Source organism: Balaenoptera acutorostrata, chromosome 10 (genome assembly GCF_949987535.1).
Source record: "Balaenoptera acutorostrata chromosome 10, mBalAcu1.1, whole genome shotgun sequence".
NCBI lineage: Eukaryota > Metazoa > Chordata > Mammalia > Artiodactyla > Balaenopteridae > Balaenoptera > Balaenoptera acutorostrata.
Genome location: NC_080073.1, coordinates 65,256,028 through 65,281,842, shown reverse-complemented (window position 1 = coordinate 65,281,842; position 25,815 = coordinate 65,256,028). Strand labels below are relative to the sequence as shown.

General features: G+C 35.8%; 1 protein-coding gene across 14 annotated transcripts in view; it reads left to right on the top strand.

Moving 5' to 3' along the window:
• The window catches only part of MLIP (muscular LMNA interacting protein), a 298,573-nt gene that overhangs the window by 169,334 nt on the left and 103,424 nt on the right, over nucleotides 1-25,815 (top strand). For 10 of the 14 annotated variants that reach the window (XM_007186944.2, XM_007186939.2, XM_007186945.2 and 7 more), the window contains 4 exons: nucleotides 2,875-2,946; nucleotides 12,780-12,845; nucleotides 12,929-13,012; nucleotides 13,132-13,191. In XM_007186944.2, the coding sequence (XP_007187006.2) occupies nucleotides 2,875-2,946; nucleotides 12,780-12,845; nucleotides 12,929-13,012; nucleotides 13,132-13,191 (282 nt within the window). The remainder of the gene's footprint in view (nucleotides 1-2,874; nucleotides 2,947-12,779; nucleotides 12,846-12,928; nucleotides 13,013-13,131; nucleotides 13,192-25,815) is intronic. The other 4 variants (XM_007186933.2, XM_007186937.2, XM_007186938.2 and 1 more) reach the window with 4 other exon arrangements.

The following is a 25,815-nucleotide window of genomic DNA, read 5'->3' as shown; positions in this document are numbered from 1 at the left end:
TAATAGTTTGTTAATCCCAAATTCCTAATTTATCCCTCTCCCCATGTTTCCACTTTGGTAACCATAAATTTTTTTTTAGAAGAAATGCAAATGTTCTTTTATTTTATTTTTAAATTTTTCTTATTTTTTGGCTATGTAGGGTCTTTATTGCTGAGCGTGGGCTTTCTCTAGTTGTGGTCAGTGGGGGCTACTCTTTGTTGCAGCGTGCAGGCTTCTCATTGCAGTGGTTTCTTTTGTTGTGTTGCATGGGCTCTAGGCGCCTGAGCTTCAGTAGCTGTGGCACGTGGGCTCAGTAGTTATGGCTCGTCGGCTCTAAAGTGCAGGCTCAGTAGCTGTGGCACACGGGTTTAGTTGCTCCGCGGAATGTGGGATCCTCCCGGACCAGGGCTCAAACCCGTGTCCCTTGCACTGGCAGGTGGATTCTTAACCACTGCACCACCAGGGAAGTCCCCATAAATTTTTTTTTTTGAAGTCTGTGAGTCTGTTTTATAAATACATTCATTTGTATAATTTTTTTACACATTGTAAATCAACTATACTCTAATATAAAATAAAAATTAAATTTAAAAAATTTAAAGGAATATTGACAGAGGAAAGGGATAGTGAAATTCTTCAGCTGAGGATTGGTAAGGAAGGGGTAGATGGAAACAGCAGTATAACTATCACGCAGAAGAGAGCTCTTAGTCCAAGCAGGGAAAAAGAGGACCAAGGTCCTATAGGAGTAAGTTAGCAGGAAACATATTTTGGCTCAATATAAAGGGGAATTTTGTACCAATTCTAACAGTTAGACCTAAATGTGCTGCCTTGGGAGGTAGGCAATTGTTCATGGTGTGGCTGAACAGAGGATCAGAGAGATTGATGCCTTGGATGAGGGGGTTGAAACAGATTGCCTTCAATATCACTTCTAATTCTAAGATTATATGGCATTACATTTATAATAACAAGATATTGCTCTGTAGAGGCTTCACCAACTATATTCTTTAGGACAGCTGCAGATAGGAGAACAAACATTATAAATGATTATGCATCCTGAAAGGAGAGGCAAGGGCATATGGCAGGTAAATCACAGTTGTTGAGCTGGAGCACCCTTGTCCAAATCCCAACTATGATTTAGTAGCTAGTGACCTTGGATAAGTTTCTTAACATCTGTCTGCTTTAGTTTCCATATATAAAATAAACATAATGTAATATCTACATAATAGGTTTGTTGTGAAAACTAAATGAGATAATACACATTAAGTTTTCAGAAGGGTACCTGGCTTGTAGTGATTGTTATCTATTATTATTGTTGCAACTATTGCTACAGTTAAATATCCATAAACCATTGTGGAGTATTAATAACATATTTTATTCTGCATTATTTGTCTGTTTAGATATTCCTTGGGAAAAAGTATCTTATAGAGAAGCATAGATATTGGATCCAGATGGGCCTGGGTTCCAAATCTGTTTGTTTTTTATGGGCTGTGGTCTTAGATGAGTCACCTGAGCTCACCACATCTCCTTTTCCTAATAACTCTTTAGTTATAGGGATTCTGCAAAATTAAATGAGGCAATGCATGTCATTCGCCTAGTCATAGATGTCAGCTCTAATTCCACATGCTGAGATGTCATTTTACTTTAGTGCTTATCCAAATACATTATTTTCTGGAGACCATGGCAGTGCTGGATCAATAGAGAGACTTATAATTAATGACTTTAGTCATTAATTATAAAATTACAGGATTCTGCTTCAGTAGGTAAGCTCAAGTCTTGAAGGGACCAGAGGCTTTCTTCTTCCAGGTCTGGCATTTTGATTTTTTTTCTACTTGAACTTCTTCCTAAGGAATATGAATGTGCCAGCCTCTTACCTTCCTCACACCAGTTGAATGAGGGTTACACCAATGCCATCTATAAAATTCAAGGTTTTATTTTACTTGATTACACTGTCTTCTTCTGTAGATCCTTTGGTCTTCTTTCCAGGGGACAAAGACAGCCTGGAGCTGTGTGCCAGTTTCCCACTGGCTCTGGGCGAATGGGGAAGCTGCCTGAGAGCTTTTGAAGTGAGAGGAAACTTGAGTTTAGTTAAGCAGCTTGGGACCCAGAACAATATCAAAACTGGGCCTTTGGTTATGTATATGATACTGGCTTCTACAACTTTCTCATGCTCAACCCTCTCCCCCAAATACTTCCCAAAACTGAACTAGATTACTCTGAGTTTTACTTAAAACTCAGAATGTTTTCTCATTTGATTCATTAACATCACTGTATTAGAAAGTACAGGAGAGGGTGGTGAGGTTTAAAAAAAATGAAATTAAGATCAAGAGCATGGCCTTCTAGTTTTTCCATTATGGAGTTAAATTGCTGATATCACTTCTATTCAAAATACACTACTTTCTAAAAATTACTGCTAAATTTTATGTGTTCTGATCATTGTTTTTATGAATGATGCAAGAGAATGTATTGAGTTCAATTAAACTTATTGGCATAATATTTGTTAATTATGGCACTATAAAAAAGAATTTCTTTCCTTTGAGAATAAAGCAAAAATGCCCCAAATATTTATAAAGTAGTATTCCTCTCAGGGCATGCTGCTAATGAGAAATTTATATATAACTTTGTAAAAATGAATGTTTTTAAGTTCTGAAATGATATAGCATATACTTGCCTATAATCCCTAGGCTGCTATTTTACTGTGATATTTCTTTGCTTGCCATTCTAATAAAATATTAACATGATAAACTAATTTTTTTCTGTCAAAAACAAGTTGTTGAAGCATAATCACTGTTTTCTTCATTTGATAACATGAGGTTTAACTTTGTAGAACTAGTCTAAATTTATGTCACGTTCTTTCCCCTTTTCAACTCCACTCTTGCTTTCTGGTTACCCCCATTCTAGCAATACAAGACCAAGTCCAGCTACAAGGCTTTTGCAGCAATCCCAACAAACACATTGCTTTTGGAACAGAAGGTCAGTGTTGGCTCAAAAGCAGAGTGACTTTTGGTGATGTTTTCTAAAATTGCTTATGTCATTTTTGTTATGTTTAAAAAAAAATTCTGTTTTCAAGTTCTGCCTTTACTAAAATAAAATGCTGCTCTTAGTTTAGGATGACGTGGTGAAAGCATCTTGGTGGATAGAATCGGAGACATCATTGATTTATTGGTAGAGTCTTGGTAGGAGCCTGGAGTTATTCAAGCTACTAAGCAGCTCTGAGAAACTTGATTCAGATTTGGGTACATCCCTGTCCTTTGGAATTTTAAATGGTTATTAATATTTAAGAGCTTCTACCTCTATTCACGTTGATCAATAGAGTAGAGGTAAAATGGGGTTACGTGTGGGCAACTGGCCACCTTTGAAATTTGATGATTAATAGTGGCTTCCACAGGGTGGAAGTATTTTAGCCAAACATCCAACTTAGCCTCTTAAATCCCATCACGGTCTGAACATCTTTAGCCATTTTCCTCAACCATTGATCTGACCTCCATGAATGGGAGGGAGAGGTTGAGATCCCTTCCAATGACCCAGCTACTTTCACATGGCTCCAGGGCATTTTTGACTTGCTATTGCGTCGCTAACTATAAAATTACAGGATTCTGCCTCAGTAGGTAAACTAAATTAAAGCCCCTTGTTTCATAAGTCCATTACAAAGGCTCAAATGAAGCCCCAGTGGAGGATCATATCAGAATTGAAGTGAATCCAATTACCAAGTCTATGACATGATACATTTCTTATGTTATTTTTATGATATTTATTTTGGCAATTTATCTTTTCATGAAGCCCATTTTTTTCTGTGCAATTATAGTGTTTCAAATAATGTTATAATTTGTCAAAATGTTAATGTTTGCAACCAGGTGGTATTTTGACCACTGGCTTATGAGCCTACTACATTCTTGTTATTTTAGCATGATCTGGAGAATAAAACTGTTATATATTCTCTTGTCTAAAAAAGTAGGAATTGTTAGTGGGAGATGCTAAGTGGTATATAGGTGAACATTGGTTGGCAGTATCTCTTATATCATGTATCTCTGATAACAAATTCCCAATTATCCGCCTGTGGCCCAGAGTCTATGCTCTATATATCTGAATGCCTTGAACTGGGGGGTGGGGGGTGAGGGGGCTATCTGTTACTTTTTCTCTAGCTTCTCTTCTGAATTTTGACCTTCTATGGTTCATTGAAAGACGAGATGGGCGTAAAACCCCAATTTCAGGAGGTTTCAAGAGGCTTCAGGAAGTGACACCTTCACCGGATGCCCCTTATCCTATTTTCTAGAGTTAAATATTATGTGGAGTCATAGTAGAAGTGTTTCCTCAACATAGACCTTCTCCCCATTTCAGATGGACATTTCCAAAATCTGGTCACAAGTGCCTGCCTTCACAGAAATGGGAGAAACTCTCCCACCCAGTAGCCAGGCAGAGAGAATAGGGTCTGTTGTGCCACAGTGTCCTTCCCTCATGCTGGCCAGCTCTCTTCTCTTCCAATTCAATGGATTTTAGAGATTATAATCCATTAGTCAGTCATTAAAAATGAGGAATGATTAGCTTAATTTCAAATTGCATCACAAACATGTTTCATAAGTGTCTATGGTGGTATCGCTTTGCATTGAACCTAATGCAAGTTCATATGGGAGAGGTTTTGTGTTTTTAATTTTGAATAAAACATACTCTTCAGTAAAATTATTATTTTTATTTTTACTACCACAACATGTAAATATCATGATATCTAGTTTAAAATATCTAAGTTTAAATATCATGATATCTAATTTAAAATATCTAATACAATTATCTAGTGTGGATAATGGTCTCTCGGCTAAGATGTTGTTTTGGGACAATAAATATTTGAATTCTTCAAAGGTCACAGGATATAACATGATGTTTGTTTTTCTTTAGAGCCTTTTATAATTCCACATTTTTTTTTTTTTTTTTTTGCTGGCTTTCCCATGTTATGTATTCCTCAATGAGAGATTTTACTTTGTAAGAATTTTTAAATAACAAAAGTATTATCCCAAGATTTTATGAGAGTTTATTTCTATTTTCAGTAATATTTCTTGAATGATATTGTGCTGTTTCTATCATGATTGTTGTTTTTTTAAAAATAAATCTGGTAATTTCGATCTTTTTGCCCATCTGTTTATACAATAGAACTCATCCTATGCCATTAAAATCAAAGGGACTTATTTCTGAATTGAGTGAGTAAATTAAAACTCTAATCATCAGAGACTCATCTATTTGGGAGAGGATTAACATTTTGGAATATTTTAAATCACAGAAGGTTTTCTGAGATCCCTTTAATATCTTACAGAACAGCACAATTAAGGGATACGGTGATGGCGCAGTGTCATTACAATATTCTGTTAGGGTCCGTGCTGTGGAACAACTTGAAGATAGAAAAAGCACATTTATTTCGTCTTAAGATGGATGGGCAATTAATTCTCTCCCCCAACCAGATTTTTTACACCACATTCTGTTTTATAGCATATAGTATAATTAATGAGGAACCAGAATCACTTTAAAAAATAATACTATTTTTAAAAGCAAAATTTTCTCCAAATTGAAATACAGGCATCCCTTCCAATCAGACATTAAGCTTTCATTGAATCCTTGGATTGGTTTCAGTTTTAATCACCCCTTGATGAAGCCCATAATTTTCGAAAGAGTACATTTTGTTGGCAGGGGACACGAGGTTTCTCATACTTCAATTCTGTAATTTATTGTCCGCGTCAAACTTAAATTTATAGCTTATTCGGTTTTCTATCATTTTTTCCCCTATGAACGTTTAGGAGAGAAGCATTTTAAACTAAAGCCTTAACTAAGGCTTTACAGGCATCATATTTTAATGTGTTGGCATTGGGGTCTTTGACTTAATCTCCTGCCAATAATCATCTTCTCTAAGATTGAGATGAGGATGCAATACAAGTGATTATAAAGCAGGAACAAAATAATGAGATGAACGTGCATTTGTGACTGTCCTTATTACAATATGTTCAACAATATACTGGGCTCTGTAGAGGAAATAATTTTGATATAGACAATATTTTTTAGTCTCAATGTGGGTACTGCTGTCCTTTTCAGAGAATGTTGAAGATCTCTCTCTCTCTTATTGACTAATATTTTCTTCTTAATCATCTGAGTCCGATAGCAATAGGTAAAAAGTTAAAATTAAACTGAAGGGCACATATTAATATTCTAAATAAATGGATTATTATTTTTATTGAGCAATTGTATTAAGGAAAGGAAAGAGGAAGGGATATTTCCTTGAAATCAAATAATGCGAATATATATTGTCTCACAGTGATTAATTTTTTTCCATGAAAGAATACACTATTTCCTTGTAAGTAATTTATCTGTTCCCTTCCTCACAATTATTTCTCAGGATAAAATCAAGGCTATGGTTAGGTACTGTTTCCCAACAAATGATATTACTATGCATTTAATTCATAAGCTTAATGTGTTTGAAAGAATTTTAGAGTAGCTCAATTTTATAAATAGCACCTATAAATTATAAGATTAATTATTTAAATGAAAGTCACAGGAGAAAAATTATTTTATTTTTCCTGGTGGAAGGAGGATAAAGAACAACCGTTTTGAAGACAGTAGTAAAAACTGTGCTACAAAAATAGAAAGGTAAAGATTTGAGATATCTTGTCAATTGTCAAATCATTTTATTCTAAGTTGCCAGTTTAATTTTTTAAAACATGAGTTGGTAAACTCCAATCTGATTAAACATATGTCTTTGGGTGAGACTATTTTAGGATCTTTGCGTGTCTCAAAAATTTAACAAAATCTGGTTACCGACTTAGCATATGGTCTAGACTAGAGAGACATCTCTTAATTTAGGTTAGTTCAAGAAGTAAATGTGTTCCCAATTTCTTTAACAATGGAAAAGTGCCCAGGACCCAAATCTATACTAATTGGTTCTTCTTGGGCAGTTGTCTACCATGCAACTATTTCTTTTAAGGAGCTTACTAAACCATATTAAAGTGTGCATATTGGTGGTTGTTTTTTTTTCCCTACTATAAAGTATTTGAGAAAATCTAGTAGTTTTTGTTAAACGGTCATTGAATGAATTAATTTAGTTTGCACCTGGGTAGGTCTCTTAAATTTCCAATTTTATTCCACACGATTTTAAAGCAATTTTTTGCTCATAGGATTGTAAAAATAAGGGGGCCTCGTATATGGCAATTAGGATGATGATAAGCGTCTTCCTTTAGGGTAGAATAAGCTTCATCAATTCTAATTCCATGGAAAAGATATAAAAGGCCTTCTGCTACAAGGAAAGTAAGTTGGTTTTAGACTTGGTACCTTTTAATGGTTGAAGAATGCAATCACAATGGCTGCCATACTGAGTACTTTAGCATGTCAGACACTGAGCTAAATGCTTTACTATCCTCACAACTCTGTGAAAATTTTGATGCTCCAAAATGTCAACTAAATTTCCCAAAGCTGCAGGGCTAGTGAGTTGCTGAAATGGACCTTAAGTGGGATCTGATTATCCCCTAGCTTTGCCCTGCTCACCATGCAACAGTGACATCAATTAGCTAAAGTGAAATATTGAGCAAGAGGTGATGTTTTGGATAATTTTTTATTACTTGCTAAAAGATATTTAAATCTTCATTAAATTAGAGCAGCAAAAGGTTTTTTTTGTTTTTGTTTTTTGTTTTTTTTGTTTTTAATGAGGAACAGTTAAAGGGAATTGGAAATAGCTTAGTTCTGACAAGATTTAAGTTAGTGAGGGTTTACAAAGCAGCCCAATTTTTTGAGTTATTAAAAGAGAGGTGGTGAATTACAGTAGAGGAGGTGCTGGCAGGGAATCAGGAACACGCTTCTGATATACTTGATTAAATGAAGAAAAAGTCTGGAGGCTTTGCCATTAAGCCTTCAGGAACAGGTTTGAAACTGGCCGTAATGACTTGCCAAAACTCTCTTCCTTCTGTGTGAGAGGAACAGACATTTAACCCTCCAGAGATCTTGGGATTAAAAACAGCAAGTAAATTTCCTCAATTCTTGAAATTTTTAAACCAATCATATGAAAATAATCTGCTGATAAATATTCCTAGACCTTTAAAGAAGCTGTAATTTTATATATTGGAGGCCCCTTTGGCTTACAGCATACATTTCCCCCTTTTCTTCAGATCTGAATGCTATTCATACCTGAATCTCCAACTAGAGAATCAAAATGAGATTTATTTAGCCGAGAATATCTCCAATACTACAAATGGTTTTGTATTAATGACTGAAAATCAAGCAAATCTCTTGTAGTCACAGGATTTATTCTACCAAATAGCTGGTCAGATTAACAAAGTATAGCAGTTTCTGGGTTCTGCCTGAATTGATTTTGGGGAGGTTAATTTTATCATTATTGAAATACAGTACTCGCCCATGAAATTTTTGAAATCCAATCCAGTTAGATAGTCCAGGCATCACAAAAAGTTTACAAGCCCTTTTAGAGTATCCTTCCTCTGGAAGCAGTTTACTTTCTAACTCTACTTAGAGTGCAACTAATTCATTCTGTTTTCAGATTTTTAGAACTTAATCCTATTTCCAAAGAGAGCAGGTTCTAATCAGTCTGCTGATTCAATATATCTGACTTAACAGTGTTTGCAATTCCATGAGAGATGCTCCTTTTGGATGGGGAGCACCTATTACAGTGTGTGGGCATATATTCTCATAAAGACTTTGATTTACAGTGCTTGCTCCTAGTTCTTGCCTCTTAATTATAATGTCATGCTGAGCTCAGGAACTATTTTCTTCTAAAAGGAGATTCACTATGTCTCTTTTCAAAAGCTGGGCCCCAAAGTTGGTTGTGCTGAGCAAAATATAACCACTTTTAATGAGACTATTTCTAACCATTAGTTAAGAATCTTTAAAAATAGGATTCAAAGCATGTTCCATTTATGCCTCACTTGGCTATCAGACAGTTTGGTAGAAAATATATGTTTTTTTAATAAAATCTTTTATTGGAGAATATTCTGAAAGAACTTCACTCAAAATGAATAAATCTAAAGAAACATCAATACACTCCTGCTGGCTAAGTTGTCAAAAAACAATCTATGGTCAGGCTTCACATTAATGGAGATTTAATATATTTTCTTTTAATACATTTTTGTACTACAGAGAAAAAACCTACTTTTTATGGCTGCTAGAAGGAGTGGATCAAGATGATATATTTGACAGAGAACTCCTTGTCAATAAAAAAATCAATTCTAGTGAATTTCAAGGCTATTCAAACTCAAAATAATCCCCCTTCCAAATTTTAATGCAGTTCGAGTATTGTCTCCATTTCAAAGTTTCAGCATTACTGACTGAATACTAGTTATCTTCCTTAATTTTCCAAGCATTCTGAGTAGATAGTTTTTTCATTCTTTGAGTAAATTTCAATACTTTAAGTAGCATAATAAAAGTTGTGTTTGCCTATAGTAATTTCCCACGAAGTAACCAAGATAATAACCTTATTTGATTTTGGCTGAAAAAATATTCGCTCATTATATTAACATGGATCACATACTCAGATCTTTGATGGTAAACAAATTTAAGAAATATGGGAAAATAAATTGTTACTTAAAATATTCAGAGTTTAAACTCCTTCTCTAGAGCATTTTACCGAGGCATATTAAGATCATATTCTTTCTATGATTCATTTATTCATTTAACTCCATTTATTTGTCAGTCTGCCCTTTCAAGTCATCCTAAAGATCTTTACTGAAGACATATCATGTGCTCTATCCTGAGACCACCAAGATAAATACCATAGTTTCCTAATTGTTATAGGGCAAATGGTCCAGTAGAGAGGAGATACAGTTGAAGAGTAATGATGATACAATATGCTTAAGGCATGTATGGAATGATGCGGTGACCCAAGGAGGGAGGGGCAGATTTTGCCTGGTGCAAACGCCAAAAAACATTATACAGGAGCTGGATTAGGATTTTTAGGAAGAATACGAATTCTAAGTGAGCTGAGGGTGGAGGAGGGATAATCTAGGCAAAGTTAATAACTCGTGCTTGGAAGGTCAGCACAAGTTCAAAGAACTCAAGTGATCCATTGTGGTTAAAGAGCAGCATGCAAGTGAGGAGTGGGTAGAAGGTGTTGTTGGAGAGCGAGGAAGAGCTAGACCAAGGTTCTCTCCTAAGGAGTTTGTTGTTAATCCTGGTCACTAATTAAATTTTTTCTTTTCCTTTTTTTTTTTTTTCCTTTTTTACTTTGCAAGTATTTTCTCCCAGTCTATGGCTTTTATTTATTTATTTATTTTGGAGTATAATTGCTTTACAATGTTGTGTTAGCTTCTGCTCTACAATGAACTGAATCAGCTATATGTATACCTATATCCCCTCCCTCTGGGTCATTAATTTCTGACTTTTTTCTTCTCTATAATGATCGTCATAGTTAGAAGCCATGTGTAGTGTAAAGCCTATAATTAAAGCCCAATACTACCTGCTTGGCACCTGGTAGAATTGGGAGGGCCTCAGCTGGTCTAATTGCAAGCTCACCTCCCCACTCTGCTCCCCCAGATAAGGTCCCCTAACCCTCCCTATCAAACCGACCAGGTGCAGTGCCTACTTAATCAAACAAGCCGACCACACCCTTCTAAGGAAGCAGGGACACCTCACTCTCTTGATCCTACAAAACCTGCCTTCCACAGCCCCTGTTGTTCACTGTTCCCCGAGCACAGGTCTTATGTGGCCCTGATGGAATGCACAGTTTCTTCCCCTGGGCCATGACCACCTCTGACTATTAAACTGCTGTTGATGGCATCTGTCCAGTGTCAGGTGTCATGTATTTGGCCATCCCCATCACCACAGAGTGGGAAGCCCTTCCCTTCCCCCACCAACAGGGTAAATAGGAGATGATTAGAACACCATGTCAAGGAAAAATTAAGCTGTCTGAACACCAGCAAGGAGTTATCTTTATGACATTTTCTGTTCCTTGCTATCCATTACTCATGATTAATCAAAAATATAGAGGATGGAGGAGGAGAGGAAAAGAGAATTTTTTTATGGTAAGAAAGAGGCAGTCTCAAGGGTTTCTATTAGGTTATCATAGCCAATGTTTTATATTTTATTTAATGCAGAGAAATAGATTTTGAAAAAATGATTTTCAGATAGTATTTTCCTTTGTGAGTTATTGAAATAAGGGGGATAGCTTAACATAATAAATGTTTATTTCCTCCCCACATCACAGTGGGGTATAGCTCAACCTGGCCATTCAACATGGCTCTCTGTCAGTGACTCAGAGATGTAGTCTATTTCCATTTTGCATCTTAGGTATATGCTAATAAAAACATTTGGTTGTATTGGGCAAAATAGAGATTAAGACACAAAGCACTATTAGGGATATAGAGGGTTACCTTATAATGACAAATCTTTAATTCATGAGGAAGGTATACTTCTTCTAATTATGAATGTAGCTAATAAAATGGTTTCAAACTACATTGAGAAAAATTGCTAAGATCACAGGGAGAAATTAACAGACTCACTACAATTCTGTGAGATTTTATGGTGACTTTCAATTAATTGATGACTTTCAATTATTAATAGAATAAGCATACAAAAGAAAGTGGTAAAACTAAGATGATTTGAAAAAAAAAGAAAAATCTTGATCTGATAGATACATACACACACACACACACACACACACACACACACACACAGAGCTCTGCAGCCAACAATTAGAGAATAGATGTTTTCTTTAGCATAAATGGAATATTTACAATTATCTAATTTTAAATGGAATATTTACAATTAGAGAATAGATGTTTTCTTTAACATAAATGGAATATTTACAAAAAACTAATCATGTCTTATACCATAAATCTCACACTACCTAAGAAATGGCTATTTTGAGAAGTTCTATGGTTATAACTAAATAAGTAGGTAACTTAAAAATTGAGGGGAAAAAACCCTTATATTTTAAAAAAATTAGAAAGAAAAACTACCTTAATGGAAATATCTAAAAATGTGTTTAGAATTGAATGACAGTGACCATACAACATATCACAACTTGTAGAATGCAACAAAAGGGATTCTTTGAGGGAAAATAAGATAAATCCAAAGAATGTAGAAGGAAATAAATAGTAAAGATATGAACAGAAACTACTGAAATGGAATGTGAGTATGCCAAAGAAGATCAAAGCCAAAAGTTAGTCCAACTAAGAGATTAGAAATGGATAATTCTACATGGAATTTGATTAAGAACAAAAGCAGGTGGACACAAATAAATATTAGAAATGATGAAGGAGATGGACCAAGATGGCAACATAGGCAGCTTCTGAACTTCTCTCCTCCTAGGGACACATTGAATACAAAGCTGCACATGGAGAAATTCCCTCTGAGAGAAATCCAGAAACCAGCTGAGTGACTCCAGCATCTCAGATTAATAAGAAAATACCCATACAAAACCTGGCAGGAATGGCTGAGATACATTCTTGCCATCAACCCCATATCTGGCACAGTGCCAAACAATTGGGAGGGAAACCCCAGCTCCCAACTTTGCCCTGAGGTTTTAGGCTGCACATCTAATGTCCCAGCATTTAAGCCTCCCACCCAAGGGACAAGCCCCCAAAATACTTAGCTCCGAAAGCCAATGGGGCTTGTGCCCACAAGAACTACAAGACTCCTTATATTGGAGATACTAGTTCCGCAGGAGAAAGTAGGCAGTTGTGGACAATGCCTCCAGGTCAGAGAATAGCTCATCAAATGTTTCAAAGATATTTCTTCTTGAGACATACAGGGCTTTCTTTGAATTCAGACTTTACTACATGTATATTTGACTAAAATCCTCACATGAGAACTATTTCATTTATTATCACTAGGCACTAGACGAACCAGCCAAGACAGAGAGCATCTCCAAGGACAACACATTAGATCCACCTCTGGAGGTAATGGCTTCAGATCACCCCTGCTTTTGAAATGCAATCCCGAAACTCATTGCTAACCCAGTACCTGGTTTCAATTCTTCCAGTTGTGTTCCCCTGAACAGCTCAGGCAGCAAACTGAAGAGCTCTGTGCTACCATTGATAAGGTCTTACAGGATTCCTTGTCTATGGTAATGCCTTAGACTAGACCGTGCAATTCAAACCTTTGCTTTGCTTCACTTCATTTCCCTCTGCTTGGCTAGGATGGATGCATCATAAGCTTGTCCTTTTTTTTTTTTTTTTTTCCTAGCATTCTTCTGATTCTCCTTCAAGTTCCCTACAGACATTTTTGGGTTCTGACACAATCAAAGTATGTATGTATTTAATATAATTTACTGAACCATAAGAGTTACTAGATTAATGATTTTTAAACTGCAGGTCAAGGCCCAGTAGTGATTTGGGAAATTAGTGGATAACAACTAGCATTGTGTTTCTTTTTGTTTGTTTATTTGTTGTTAGCAAACAGCATATTAAAAATAGAATAATAAGAATGTAAACTATCAATCAGACTGTATTATTCCAAGCAGTGAGTAGGTATTGTTGACATTTATTTCAATTCATTTACATGTACAGGTATAGGCATGTGTATATAGGTTGCAGTAAAATCTATTTCTAACTGTAGGTCAAGTTCAAAACAGTTTGAAAGCCAAAGTATTAGACTGTGTTGTTATATGTTGGCATTTAAGATATAGAACTGTATGTAGAATTTGTGACTTATTCTCATCCCAAACCATAGCTTCAGTCCTTATGTAATTCAGAGCCCTTAGACTTGTAGAAACTGAAAATGAGGTAGACTAAAGTAGTGTTAGTCTTAGAGCTTTAATACTGGTATTATTTCTGGAATTCTTTTCTTTTGGTTAACTGAATTTATTTCATTGTTCGTTGACTCAGAGGGACAGAATCCTGGATATTTTAGATCATTTGAGGATTACTAAAGCATTGTTATAATTGAATATTTAAGTACTCCCTTCTTATCATGAAACCTTTTTCATTTGTTGGGATGAAATATTACATTTCTCCAAGTTATTATTTTTTGAATACTTTGTACAGATCTACTTACCCAAATTTCAAAATGATTATGGTTTTTCTTTTATTGATAATTGTTAGGCTTTTTTGGTCAGTCTTATTTTCTCTCTTGGAATTAGTATAAATATTTTTTGCATATTCTTTTTCAAAATTGGACAGTGTATGTATAAAGTAGATTTTATTTTATTTTACTTATTTAAAAATTTTTATTAAAGTTGATTTACAAAGTTGTGTTTAAAGTAGATTTTAAATGTACAGAATTGCCTATAACTAAAAGAGTATTTCTAATTTTCAATTGAAACATTATAGACAAATATCCTTTAATAATGATGTAGAAGCCAGGTAATCACTCATTGTCAATATTATTATATTTTAGTAAAGAGAACCTGCAAATGGATACTTATAGCTTCTCTATTTGTAACCTGTTTTGTATATTCTTTAAGTCTTTTAATCTAAAGATAGAAAAGTTTGATTTGCCAGAGACTATATAAATTTTAAATGTATTTTTTTCTCATTTCATTTGTTGGACATGTAAAAATACCCTATATTATATTAAATGTAATAGGAATAGGACTTTAACATATGAGTAATAACCTGTATTATTGATTTATTTAACAAATATTTAACGCTTATAGTGTTAAAGATACATTATTCTAGGCCATTCAATTTAAGGCAATTATTTCATTTAACAAATATTTATTAGTGCTTACTATGGGCTTGGCACTGTGAGGTACTATCGTGATAAGTGTGAGCAAGGCAGAGTAATCGGAGAGGCGTACTTTTTTTAAAAATTGAAGTAGAGTTGATTTACAATGTAGTGTTAGTTTCAGGTTACAGCACAGTGATTCAGTTATACAAATATACAGATATGTATTCTTTTTCAGATTCTTTTCCCTTATAGGTTATTACAAAATATTGAGTATAGTTCCCTATGCTATACAGTAAGGCCTTGTTGTTTATCTATTCTATATATAGGAGTATGTATATGTTAATCCCAGCCTGCTAATATACCCCTCCCCACACCCCCTTTCCCCTTTGGTAACCATAAATTTGTTTTCTATGTCTGTGGGTCTGTTCTGTTTTGTAAATAAGTTCATTTGTATCTTTTTTTTTTTTAGATTCCACATATAAATGATATCATACGGTATTTGTCTTTGTCTGACTTACATAAGTTAGTATGATAATTGCTAGGTCCATCCATGTTGCTGCAAATGGCATTATTTCATTATTTTTTATGGCTGAGTAATGTTCCATTGTATATATGCACCACATCTTCTTTATCCATGCATCTGTCAACAGACATTTAAGTTGCTTCCATGTCTTGACTATTGTAAATAGTGCTCCAATGAACATTGGCGTGCATGTATCTTTTCAAATTGGAGTTTTCTCTGGATATATGCCCAGGAGTGGGATTGCAGGATCATATGGTAGTTCTATTTTTAGTTTTTTAAGGAACCTCCATACTGTTCTCCATAGTGGTTGCACCAATTTTCATTCCCACCAACAAGGTAGGGGGGTTCCTTTTTCTCCACGCTGAGAGGTGTACTTTGGATATAGCGATCCGAAAGTAGGATTCAAACTGAGACCATGAAGGAAAGAAGCCAGTCATAGAAAGATCAGGGAGAATAGCTTTCAGAAAGAGGAGTAAGCATGTGCAAATATCCTGGCAGGAAAGAGCTTAGTGTGCATGAAGGCCAGTGTGGTTGCAGTATGGTGAACAGTGTGAAATGAGGTGAGAAAGGGAAGTAGGGACGGTAAGGATACTTACATGCCATGCCATGAAGTTTGGATTCCAGGGAAAATGGGAAGATATAAAAATATGGGGGGAATAAAATGAAACCATTGAGAAAGATGGCTGATGGCTGCTGTGAGGAGGCTACCGAGGTCAGAGGAAACATGATGGTGGCCTGGTGCAGAGGAGCTGCAGAGAAGCACTGGGTGTGAAAGAGATATTGCAGCCTTGCTTGGGTTTGGATGTGTGCAGAGAAGGAGAGGAGAATCGTGGAAGAGCTCCCGCTCTTTGCCTCGACTGTAGACAAACGTGAAGGAGGCTCAGTGTGGTAGAGGGAAGAGGGTAATGTTTATTTGGATAGGATAAGTTCAAGATGTGTGTCAGGAGGCCTTAAACCTGTGTGCTGGAGCTGGTAGGAGGGATTGGGGGATGACTGGTACGTCGATGCTGTGGACACCCTGTACGGAGCTCCCAGGAACAAAATATTGCAGGTCCAATCAAGGAGAATGAAAATCTATTGTGGTCAGAGCAGTGTGGTAACATGGAAGCTACAAGAGCCCAGTGTTTAAGAGAGTGTGATCATGGTGATTGTTGCCAAGAAAAAGAGAACGAATAAGGCTAGAGAAGTGTTCATAAGATTTGACTTTGATTTTGAAACTATATTGCTATTGCTTACGTATTTATTCTCATCGTTTTGATTTTTCTAGCCTTTAGTAGCCCATACAGTACTTGTGAACCTGAGGCTGTTCTTTTTAGTCTCATATGAAAATTGTGACCTTATATATTGATACATAACATATATGTAATTTTTAATTCATGATTTCCTAGATGTATCTTTTATTACTTTTTTCTATTATTATTATTTTTTTACTATTTTCTATTACTTTATTTTCTTTTTTTTTTTTTTTCCACACACACACACTGTATTTTATTTTTACAAGAGATAGATAGACTGACACCAAGCATTGTACATGGATGACCACAACAAAAGCAACAATGATTGCAATTACCAAACATGAAACACACTTATACTATGTCATAATATTGACATTCAGTCCAGTAATCCTCCACTGTAACAGCTCCTTTACTTTGCAGTTATTACTTTATTTTCTTATCTTTTTGTACACTCATCTTATTTTCTTCAAGACAACATATTTCTAGATATCACTTTTATATTTGATCTGAAATTCTGTTTATCTGGGACCTTAAGCCATTAACAATTACTGTAATTCTTCTTATATTAGGACTAATATCGCCTATCTTATTTTATATTTGCTACTTGAACTGTTTTCTTTTTTGACTTTCCTGCTTTCCTTTGGATATTTTAATATTTACTGGTTTGAAAATTTTGAAAATTTTACTTTACATTTTTGTTACTTTTCATATTTACGTCTAAATTATTAAAGACAATAATTATGCTTATTTTCCTATCAATTTTAAAGCTTACATATATCTTTTTCTAAACTTAAGTACCACAGCATTTTTCACTTTCCTGTTGTTTTTAATCAAGATTGATCGATCTATCTATTTATCTATCTATCTATACATATGTATGTAGACATAGTTTGTTAGTATTTTTTGGACATCTAGATCTGAATTTTAATGGTTATATTTTTCTTGATTTCTTCATTATTTAGACACTTATACTTTATTTAGATCCTCATTTCTTACACATTCATAGATTTTCCTGGATTTATTTTTCTTCTTGTTGACCTCTTTGTTGTATTCAATAAGGTCTTTTTGTATTGATTCTATTGCCTGTGTTCCTGAGATTATCATTATTTTGCCCTTTTATTTATTTATTTTTAGTTAAATTTATTTGTTTATTTTTAATAGATCTTTATTGGAGTATAATTGCTTCACAGTACTGTGTTGGTCACTGTTGTACAACAAAGTGAATCAGCCATATGCATACATATATATCCCCATATCCCCTCCCTCTTGAGCCTCCCTCCCACCTTCCCTATCCCACCCCTCTAGGTCGTCGCAAAGCACAGAGCTGATTTCCCTGTGCTATGCTACTGCTTCCCACTAGCTATCTATCTTACATTTGGTAATGTATATATGTCAATGCTACTCTCACTTTGCTCCAGCTTCCCCCTCCCCCAACCTCCATGTCCTCAAGTCCATTCTCTATGTCTAAGGCTTTATTCCTGCCCTGCCACTAGGTTCATCAGTACCATTTTTTTTTAAATTTTAGATTCCATATATATGCGTTAGCATACGGTATTTGTTTTTCTCTTTCTGACTTACTTTACTCTCTGTGACAGACTGTAGGTCCATCCACCTCACTACAAATAACTCAATTTTGTTTCTTTTTATGGTGAGCAATATTCCATCGTATATATGTGCCACATGTTCTTTATCCATTCATCTGTGGATGGACATTTAGGTTGGTTCCATGTCCTGTCTATTATAAATAGTGCTGCAATGAACATTGTGGTACATCTCTTTTATTTAAAAAAATTTTTTTAATTAATTTATTTAATTTATTTATTTTTGGCTGCATTGGGTCTTCATTGCTGCATGCGGATTTTCTCTAGTGTGGTGAGTGGGGGCTACTCTTCATTTCGGTGCGTGGGCTCCTCATTGCAGTGGCTTGTCTTGTCGCGGAGCATGGGCTCTAGGCAGGTGGGCTTCAGTATTTGTGGCACGTGAGCTCAGTAGTTGCGGCTCATGGGCTCTAGAGTGCAGGCTCAGTAGTTGTGGTGCACAGGCTTAGTTGCTCTGCAGCATGTGGGATCTTCCCAGACCAGGGTTTGAACCCGTGACCCCTGCATTGGTAGGTGGATTCTTAACCACTGCTCTACCAGTGAAGCCCACATGTCTCTTTTAGAATTATGGTTTTCTCAGGGTATATGCCCAGTAGTGGGATTGTTGGGTCATATGGTAGTTCTATTTTTAGTTCTTTAAGGAACCTCCATACTGTTCTCCATCGTGGCTGTATCAATTTACATTCCCACCAACAGTGCAAGAGCGTTCCCTTTTCACCACACCCTTTCCAGCGTTTACTGTTTCTAGATTTTTTTGATAATGGCCATCTGACGGGTGTGAGGTGATTGCTCATTGTAGTTTTGATTTGCCTTTCTCTAATAATTAGTGATGTAGAGCATCTTTTCATGTGCTTCTTGGTCAGCTGTATGTCTTCTTTGGTGAAATGTCTATTTAGGCCTTCTGCCCATTTTTTAATTGGATTGTTTGTTTTTCTGATATTGAGCTCCATGAGCTGTTTGTATATTTTGGAGATTAATCCTTTGTCCATTGATTCCTTTGCAAATATTTTCTCCCATTCTGAGGGTTGTCTTTTCATCTGGTTTATGGTTTCCTTTGCTGTGCAAAAGTTTTAAGCTTAATTAGGTCCCATATGTTTATTTTTGTTTCTTTGTTTTTATTAATTAATTAATTAATTTATGGCTGTGTTGGGTCTTCGTTTCTGTGCGAGGGCTTTCTCCACTTACGGCAAGCGGGGGCCACTCTTCATCGCGGTGCTCAGGCCTCTGACTGTCGCGGTCTCTCTGGTTGTGGAGCACAGGCTCCAGACACGCAGGCTCAGTAGTTGTGGATCACGGGCTTAGTTGCTCTGCGGCATGTGAGATCTTCCCAGACCAGGGCTCGAACCTGTGTCCCCTGCATTGGCAGGCAGATTCTTAACCACTGCATCACCAGGGAAGCCCTATTTTTGTTTTTATTTACTATTTTGTTTTCTATTTTGTTTTTATTAATCTAAGAGTTGGGTCCAAAAAGATCTTGCTGTGGTTTATGTCAAAGAGTGTTTTTCCTATGTTTTCCTCTAGGAGTTTTATAGTGTCCAGTCTTACATTTAGATCTTTAATCTATTTGGAGTTTATTTTTGTGTATGTTGTTAGGTAGTGTTCTAATTTCATTCTTTTACATGTAGCTGTCCAGTTTTCCTAGCACCACTTACTGAAGAGGCTGTCTTTTCTCTATTGTATGTTCTTGCCCCTTTGTCGTAAATTAAGTGACCGTGTGTGCGTAAGTTTATCTCTGGGCTTTGTATCCTTTACCATTGATTTATATTTCTGTTTTTGTGCCAGTACCATACTGTCTTGATTACTGTAGCTTTGTAATATAGTTTGAAGTCGGGGAGCCTGATTCCTTCAGCTCCATTTTTCTTTCTCGAGATTGCTTTGGCTATTTGGGGTTTTTTGTGTTTCCATATGAATTGCAACATTTTGTGTTCTAATTCTGTGAAGAATGCCATTGGTAGTTTAATAGGGATTGCACTGAATCTGTAGATTGCTTTGGGTAGTATAGTCATTTTCACAATATTGATTATTCTGATCCAAGAACATGGCATATTTCTCCAACTGTTTATGTAATCTTTGATTTCCTTCATCAGTGTTTTATAGTTTTCTGAGTACAAGTCTTTCACCTCCTTAGGCAGGTTTATTCCTAGGTATTTTATGGTAGATGGGATTGTTTCCTTAATTTCTCTTTCTGATTTTTCGTTGTTACTGCATAAGAAGGCCAGAGATTTCTGTGCATTAATTTTGTATCCTGCACCTTACCAAATTCATTGATTAGTTCTAGTAGTTTTCCGGTGGCATCTTTAGGATTTTCTATGTATAGTATCATGTCTTCTGCAAACAGTGACAGTTTTACTTCTTCTTTTCCAATTTGTATTCCTTTTATTTGTTTTCTTCTCTGATTGTTGTGGTTAGGACTTCCAAAACTATGTTGAATAGGAGTGGTGAAAGTGGACATCCTTGTCTTGTTCCTGACCTTAGAGGAAATGCTTTCAATTTTTCACCATTGAGTATGTGGTTTACTGTGGGTTTGTCATATATGGCCTTTATTATGTTAAGGTACGTTCCCTCTATGCTCACTTTCTGGAGAGATTTTGTCGTAAATCAGTGTTGTATTTTGTCAGAAGCTTTTTCTGCATCTATTGAGGTGATCATATGATTTTTATGCCTTAATTTGTTAATATGGTGTATCACATTGATTGATTTGCATGTATTGAAGAATCCTTGCATCCCTGGGATAAATCCCACTTGATCATAGTGTATGATCCTTTTAATATGTTGTTGGATTCTGTTTGCTAGCATTTTGTTGAGGATTTTTGCATCTATGTTCATCAGTGATATTGGTCTATAATTTTTTTTGTGATATCTTTTCTGGTTTTGGTATCAGTTAAATATATCTGGTCTATTGTGTTATTTAAAGCTTTTGTTTCCTTATTTATATTCTGTTTGGATGATCTGTCCATTGGTGTAAGTGGGGTGTTAAAGTCCCCTTCTACTATTGTGTTACTGTCGATTTCCCCATTCATGGTTGTTAACATTTGCCTTATGTATTGAAGTGCTCCTATGTTGGGTGCATAAACATTTATAATTGTTATATCTTCTTCCTGAATTGATACCTTGAACATTATGTAGTGTCCTTCCTTATCTCTTGTAACAGTCTTTATTTTTAAGTCTATTTTATCTGATACGAGTATTGCTACTCTAGCTTTCTTTTGATTTCCATTTGCATGGAGTATCTTTTTTACATCCCCTCACTTTTAGTCTGTATGTGTCCCTAGGTCTGAAGTGGGTGTCTTGTAGACAACATATATACGGGTCTTGTTTTTGTATCCATTCAGCCAGTATGTGTCTTTTGGTTAGGGCATATATACCATTTACATTCAAGGTTATTGTCGATATGTATGTTCCTATTACCATTTTCTTAATCGTTTTGGGTTTGTTTTTGTGGGTCTTTTTCTTCTCTTGTGTTTCCTGCCTAGAGAAGTTCCTTTACCATTTGCCGTAAAGCTGGTTTGGTGGTGCTGAATTCTCTTAGGTTTTGCCTGTCTGAAAAGTTTTTGATTTCTCTGTCGAATCTGAATGAGATCCTTGCTGGGAAGAGTAATCATGGTTGTAGATTTTTCTCTTTCATCACTTTAAGTATATCTTGCCACTCCCTTTTGGCCTGCAGAGTTTCTGCTAAAAAATCAGCTGAAAACCTTATGGGGATTCCTTTGAATGTTATTTTTTGTTTTTCCCTTGCTGCTTTTAATATTTTTACTTTGAATTTAATTTTTGTTTTTTTTTTTTAAACATCTTTATTGAAGTATAATTGCCTTACAATACTGTGTTAGCTTCTGCTTTATAACAAAGTGAATCAGTTATACATATACAATATGTTCCCATTTCTCTTCCCTCTTGCATCTCCCTCCCTCCCACCCTCCCCATCCCACCCCTCTAGGTGGTCACAAAGCACCGAGCTGATCTCCCTGTGCTATGCGGCTGCTTCCCACTAGTTATCTATTTTACATTTGGTAGTGTATATATGTCCATGACACTCTCTTACCCTGTCACATCTCACCCCACCCCCTCCCTATATCCTCAAGTCCATTCTCTAGTAGGTCTGTGTCTTTATTCCCATCTTGTCACTAGGTTCTTCATGGCCTTTTTTTTTTTCCCTTAGATTCCGTATATATGTGTTAGCATACTGTATTTGTTTTTCTCTTTCTGACTTACTTCACTCTGTATGACAGACTCTAACTCCATCCACCTCATTACAAATGCCTCCATTTCATTTCTTTTTATGGCTGAGTAATATTCCATTGTATATATGTGCCACATCTTCTTTATCCATTCATCTGTCGATGGACATTTAGGTTGCTTCCATGTCCTGGCTATTGTAAATAGAGCTGCAATGAACATTTTGGTACATGAGTCTTTTTGACCTATGGTTTTCTCAGGGTATATGCCCAGTAGTGGGATTGCTGGGTCGTATGGTAGTTCTATTTGTAGTTTTTTAAGGAACCTCCATACTGTTCTCCATAGTGGCTGTATCAATTTACATTCCCACCAACAGTGCAAGAGTGTTCCCTTTCCTCCACACCCTCTCCAGCATTTATTGTTTCTAGATTTTTTGATGATGGCCATTCTGACCGGTGTGAGATGATATCTCATTGTAGTTTTGATTTGCATTTCTCTAATGATTAATGATGTTGAGCATTCTTTCATGTGTCTGTAGGCCATCTGTATATCTTCTTTGGAGAAATGTCTATTTAGATCTTCTGCCCATTTTTGGATTGGGTTGTTCGTTTTTTTGTTATTGAGCTGCATGAGCTGCTTGTAAATCTTGGAGATTAATCCTTTGTCAGTTGCTTCATTTGCAAATATTTTCTCCCATTCTGAGGGTTGTCTTTTGGTCTTGTTTATGGTTTCCTTTGCTGTGCAAAAGCTTTTAAGTTTCATTAGGTCCCATTTGTTTATTTGTGTTCTTATTTCCATTTCTCTGGGAGCTGGGTCAAAAAGAATCTTGCTGTGATGTATGTCATCGAGTGTTCTGCCTATGTTTTCCTCTAAGAGTTTGATAGTGTCTGCCCTTACACTTAGGTCTTTAATCCATTTTGAGTTTATTTTTGTGCATGGTGTCAGGGAGTGTTCTAATTTCATACTTTTACATGTTCCTGTCCAATTTTCCCAGCACCACTTATTTAAGAGGCTGTCTTTTCTCCACTGTATATGCTTGGCTCCTTTATCAAAGATAAGTTGACCATATGTGTGTGGGTTTATCTCTGGGCTTTCTATCCTGTTCCATTGATCTATATTTCTGTTTTTGTGCCAGTACCAAACTGTCTTGATTACTGAAGCTTTGTAATATAGTCTGAAGTCAGGGAGCCTGATTCCCCCAGCTCCATTTTTCGTTCTCAAGATGGCTTTGGCTATTCGGGGTCTTTTGTGTTTCCATACAAATTGTGAAATTTTTTGTTCTAGTTCTGTGGAAAATGCCAGTGGTAGTTTGATAGGGATTGCATTGAATCTGTAGATTGCTTTGGGAAGTAGAGTCATTTTCACAATGTTGATTCTTCCAATACAGGAACATGGTATATCTCTCCATCTATTTGTATCGTTTTTAATTTCTTTCATCAGTGTCTTATAATTTTCTGCATACAGGTCTTTTGTCTCCTTAGGTAGGTTTATTCCTAGATATTTTATTCTTTTTGTTGCAATGGTAAATGGGAGTGTTTTCTTAATTTCACTTTCAGATTTTTCGTCATTAGTGTATAGAAATGCAAGAGATTTCTGTGCATTAATTTTGTATCCTGCTACTTTACCAAATTCATTGATTAGCTCTAGGAGTTTTCTGGTAGCATCTTTAAGATTCTCTATGTATAGTATCATGTCATCTGCAAATAGTGACAGCTTTACTTCTTCTTTTCCGATTTGGATTCCTTTTATTTCTTTGTCTTCTCTGATTGCTGTGGCTAACACTTCCAAAACTATGTTGAATAATAGTGGTGAGAGTGGGCAACCTTGTCTTGTTCCTGATCTTAGTGGAAATGGTTTCAGTTTTTCACCATTGAGGACAATGTTGGCTGTGGGTTTGTCATATATGGCCTTTATTATGTTGAGGAAAGTTCCCTCTATGCCTACTTTCTGCAGGGCTTTTATCATAAATGGGTGTTGAATTTTGTCGAAAGCTTTCTCTGCATCTATTGAGATGATCATATGGTTTTTCTCCTTCAATTTGTTAATATAGTGTATCACATTGATTGATTTGCGTATATTGAAGAATCCTTGCATTCCTGGGATAAACCCCACTTGATCATGGTGTATGATCCTTTTAATGTGCTGTTGGATTCTGTTTACTAGTATTTTGTTGAGGATTTTTGCATCTATGTTCATCAGTGATATTGGCCTGTAGTTTTCTTTCTTTGTGACATCTTTGTCTGGTTTTGGTATCAGGGTGATGGTGGCCTCGTAGAATGAGTTTGGGAGTGTTCCTCCCTCTGCAATATTTTGGAAGAGTTTGAGAAGGATAGGTGTTAGCTCTTCTCTAAATGTTTGATAGAATTCACCTGTGAAGCCATCTGGTCCTGGGCTTTTGTTTGTTGGAAGGTTTTTAATCACAGTTTCAATTTCAGTGCTTGTGATTGGTCTGTTCATATTTTCTATTTCTTCCTGGTTCAGTCTCGGCAGTTTGTGCATTTCTAAGAATCTGTCCATTTCTTCCAGGTTGTCCATTTTATTGGCATAGAGTTGCTTGTAGTAATCTCTCATGATCTTTTGTATTTCTGCAGTGTCAGTGGTTACTTCTCCTTTTTCATTTCTAATTCTATTGATCTGAGTCTTGTCCCTTTTTCTCTTGATGAGTCTGGCTAATGGTTTATCAATTTTGTTTATCTTCTCAAAGAACCAGCTTTTAGTTTCATTGATTTTTGCTATTGTTTCCTTCATTTCTTTTTCATTTATTTCTGACCTGATCTTTATAATTTCTTTCCTTCTGCTGGCTTTGGGGTTTTTTTGTTCTTCTTTCTCTAATTGCTTTAGGTGCAAGGTTAGGTTGTTTATTCGAGATGTTTCCTGTTTCTTGAGGTAGGCTTGTATTGCTATAAACTTCCCTCTTAGCACTGCTTTTGCTGCGTCCCATAGGTTTTGGGTTGTCGTGTCTCCGTTGTCATTTGTTTCTAGGTATTTTTTGATTTCCCCTTTGATTTCTTCAGTAATCACTTCGTTATTAAGTAATGTATTGTGTAGCCTCCATGTGTTTGTATTTTTACAGATCTTTTCCTGTAATTGATATCTAGTCTCATAGCGTTGTGGTCGGAAAAGATACTTGATATGATTTCAATTTTCTTAAATTTACCAAGGCTTGATTTGTGACCCAAGATATGATCTATCCTGGAGAATGTTCCATGAGCACTTGAGAAAAATGTGTATTCTGTTGTTTTTGGGTGGAATGTCCTATAAATATCAATTAAGTCCATATTGTTTAATGTATCATTTAAAGCTTGTGTTTCCTTATTTATTTTCATTTTGGATGATCTGTCGTTTGGTGAAAGTGGGGTGTTAAAGTCCCCTACTATGATTGTGTTGCTGTCAATTTCCCCTTTTATGGCTGTTAGTATTTGCCTTATGTATTGAGGTGCTCCTATGTTGGGTGCATAAATATTTACAATTTTTATACCTTCCTCTTGGATCGATCCCTTGGTCATTATATAGTGTCCTTCTTTGTCTCTTGTAATAGTCTTTATTTTAAAGTCTATTTTGCCTGATATGAGAATTGCTACTCCAGCTTTCTTTTGATTTCCATTTGCATGGAATATCTTTTTCCATCCCCTCACTTTCAGTCTGTATGTGTCTCTAGGTCTGAAGTGGGTCTCTTGTAGACAGCATATATATGGGTCTTGTTTTTGTATCCATGCAGCCAGCCTGTGTC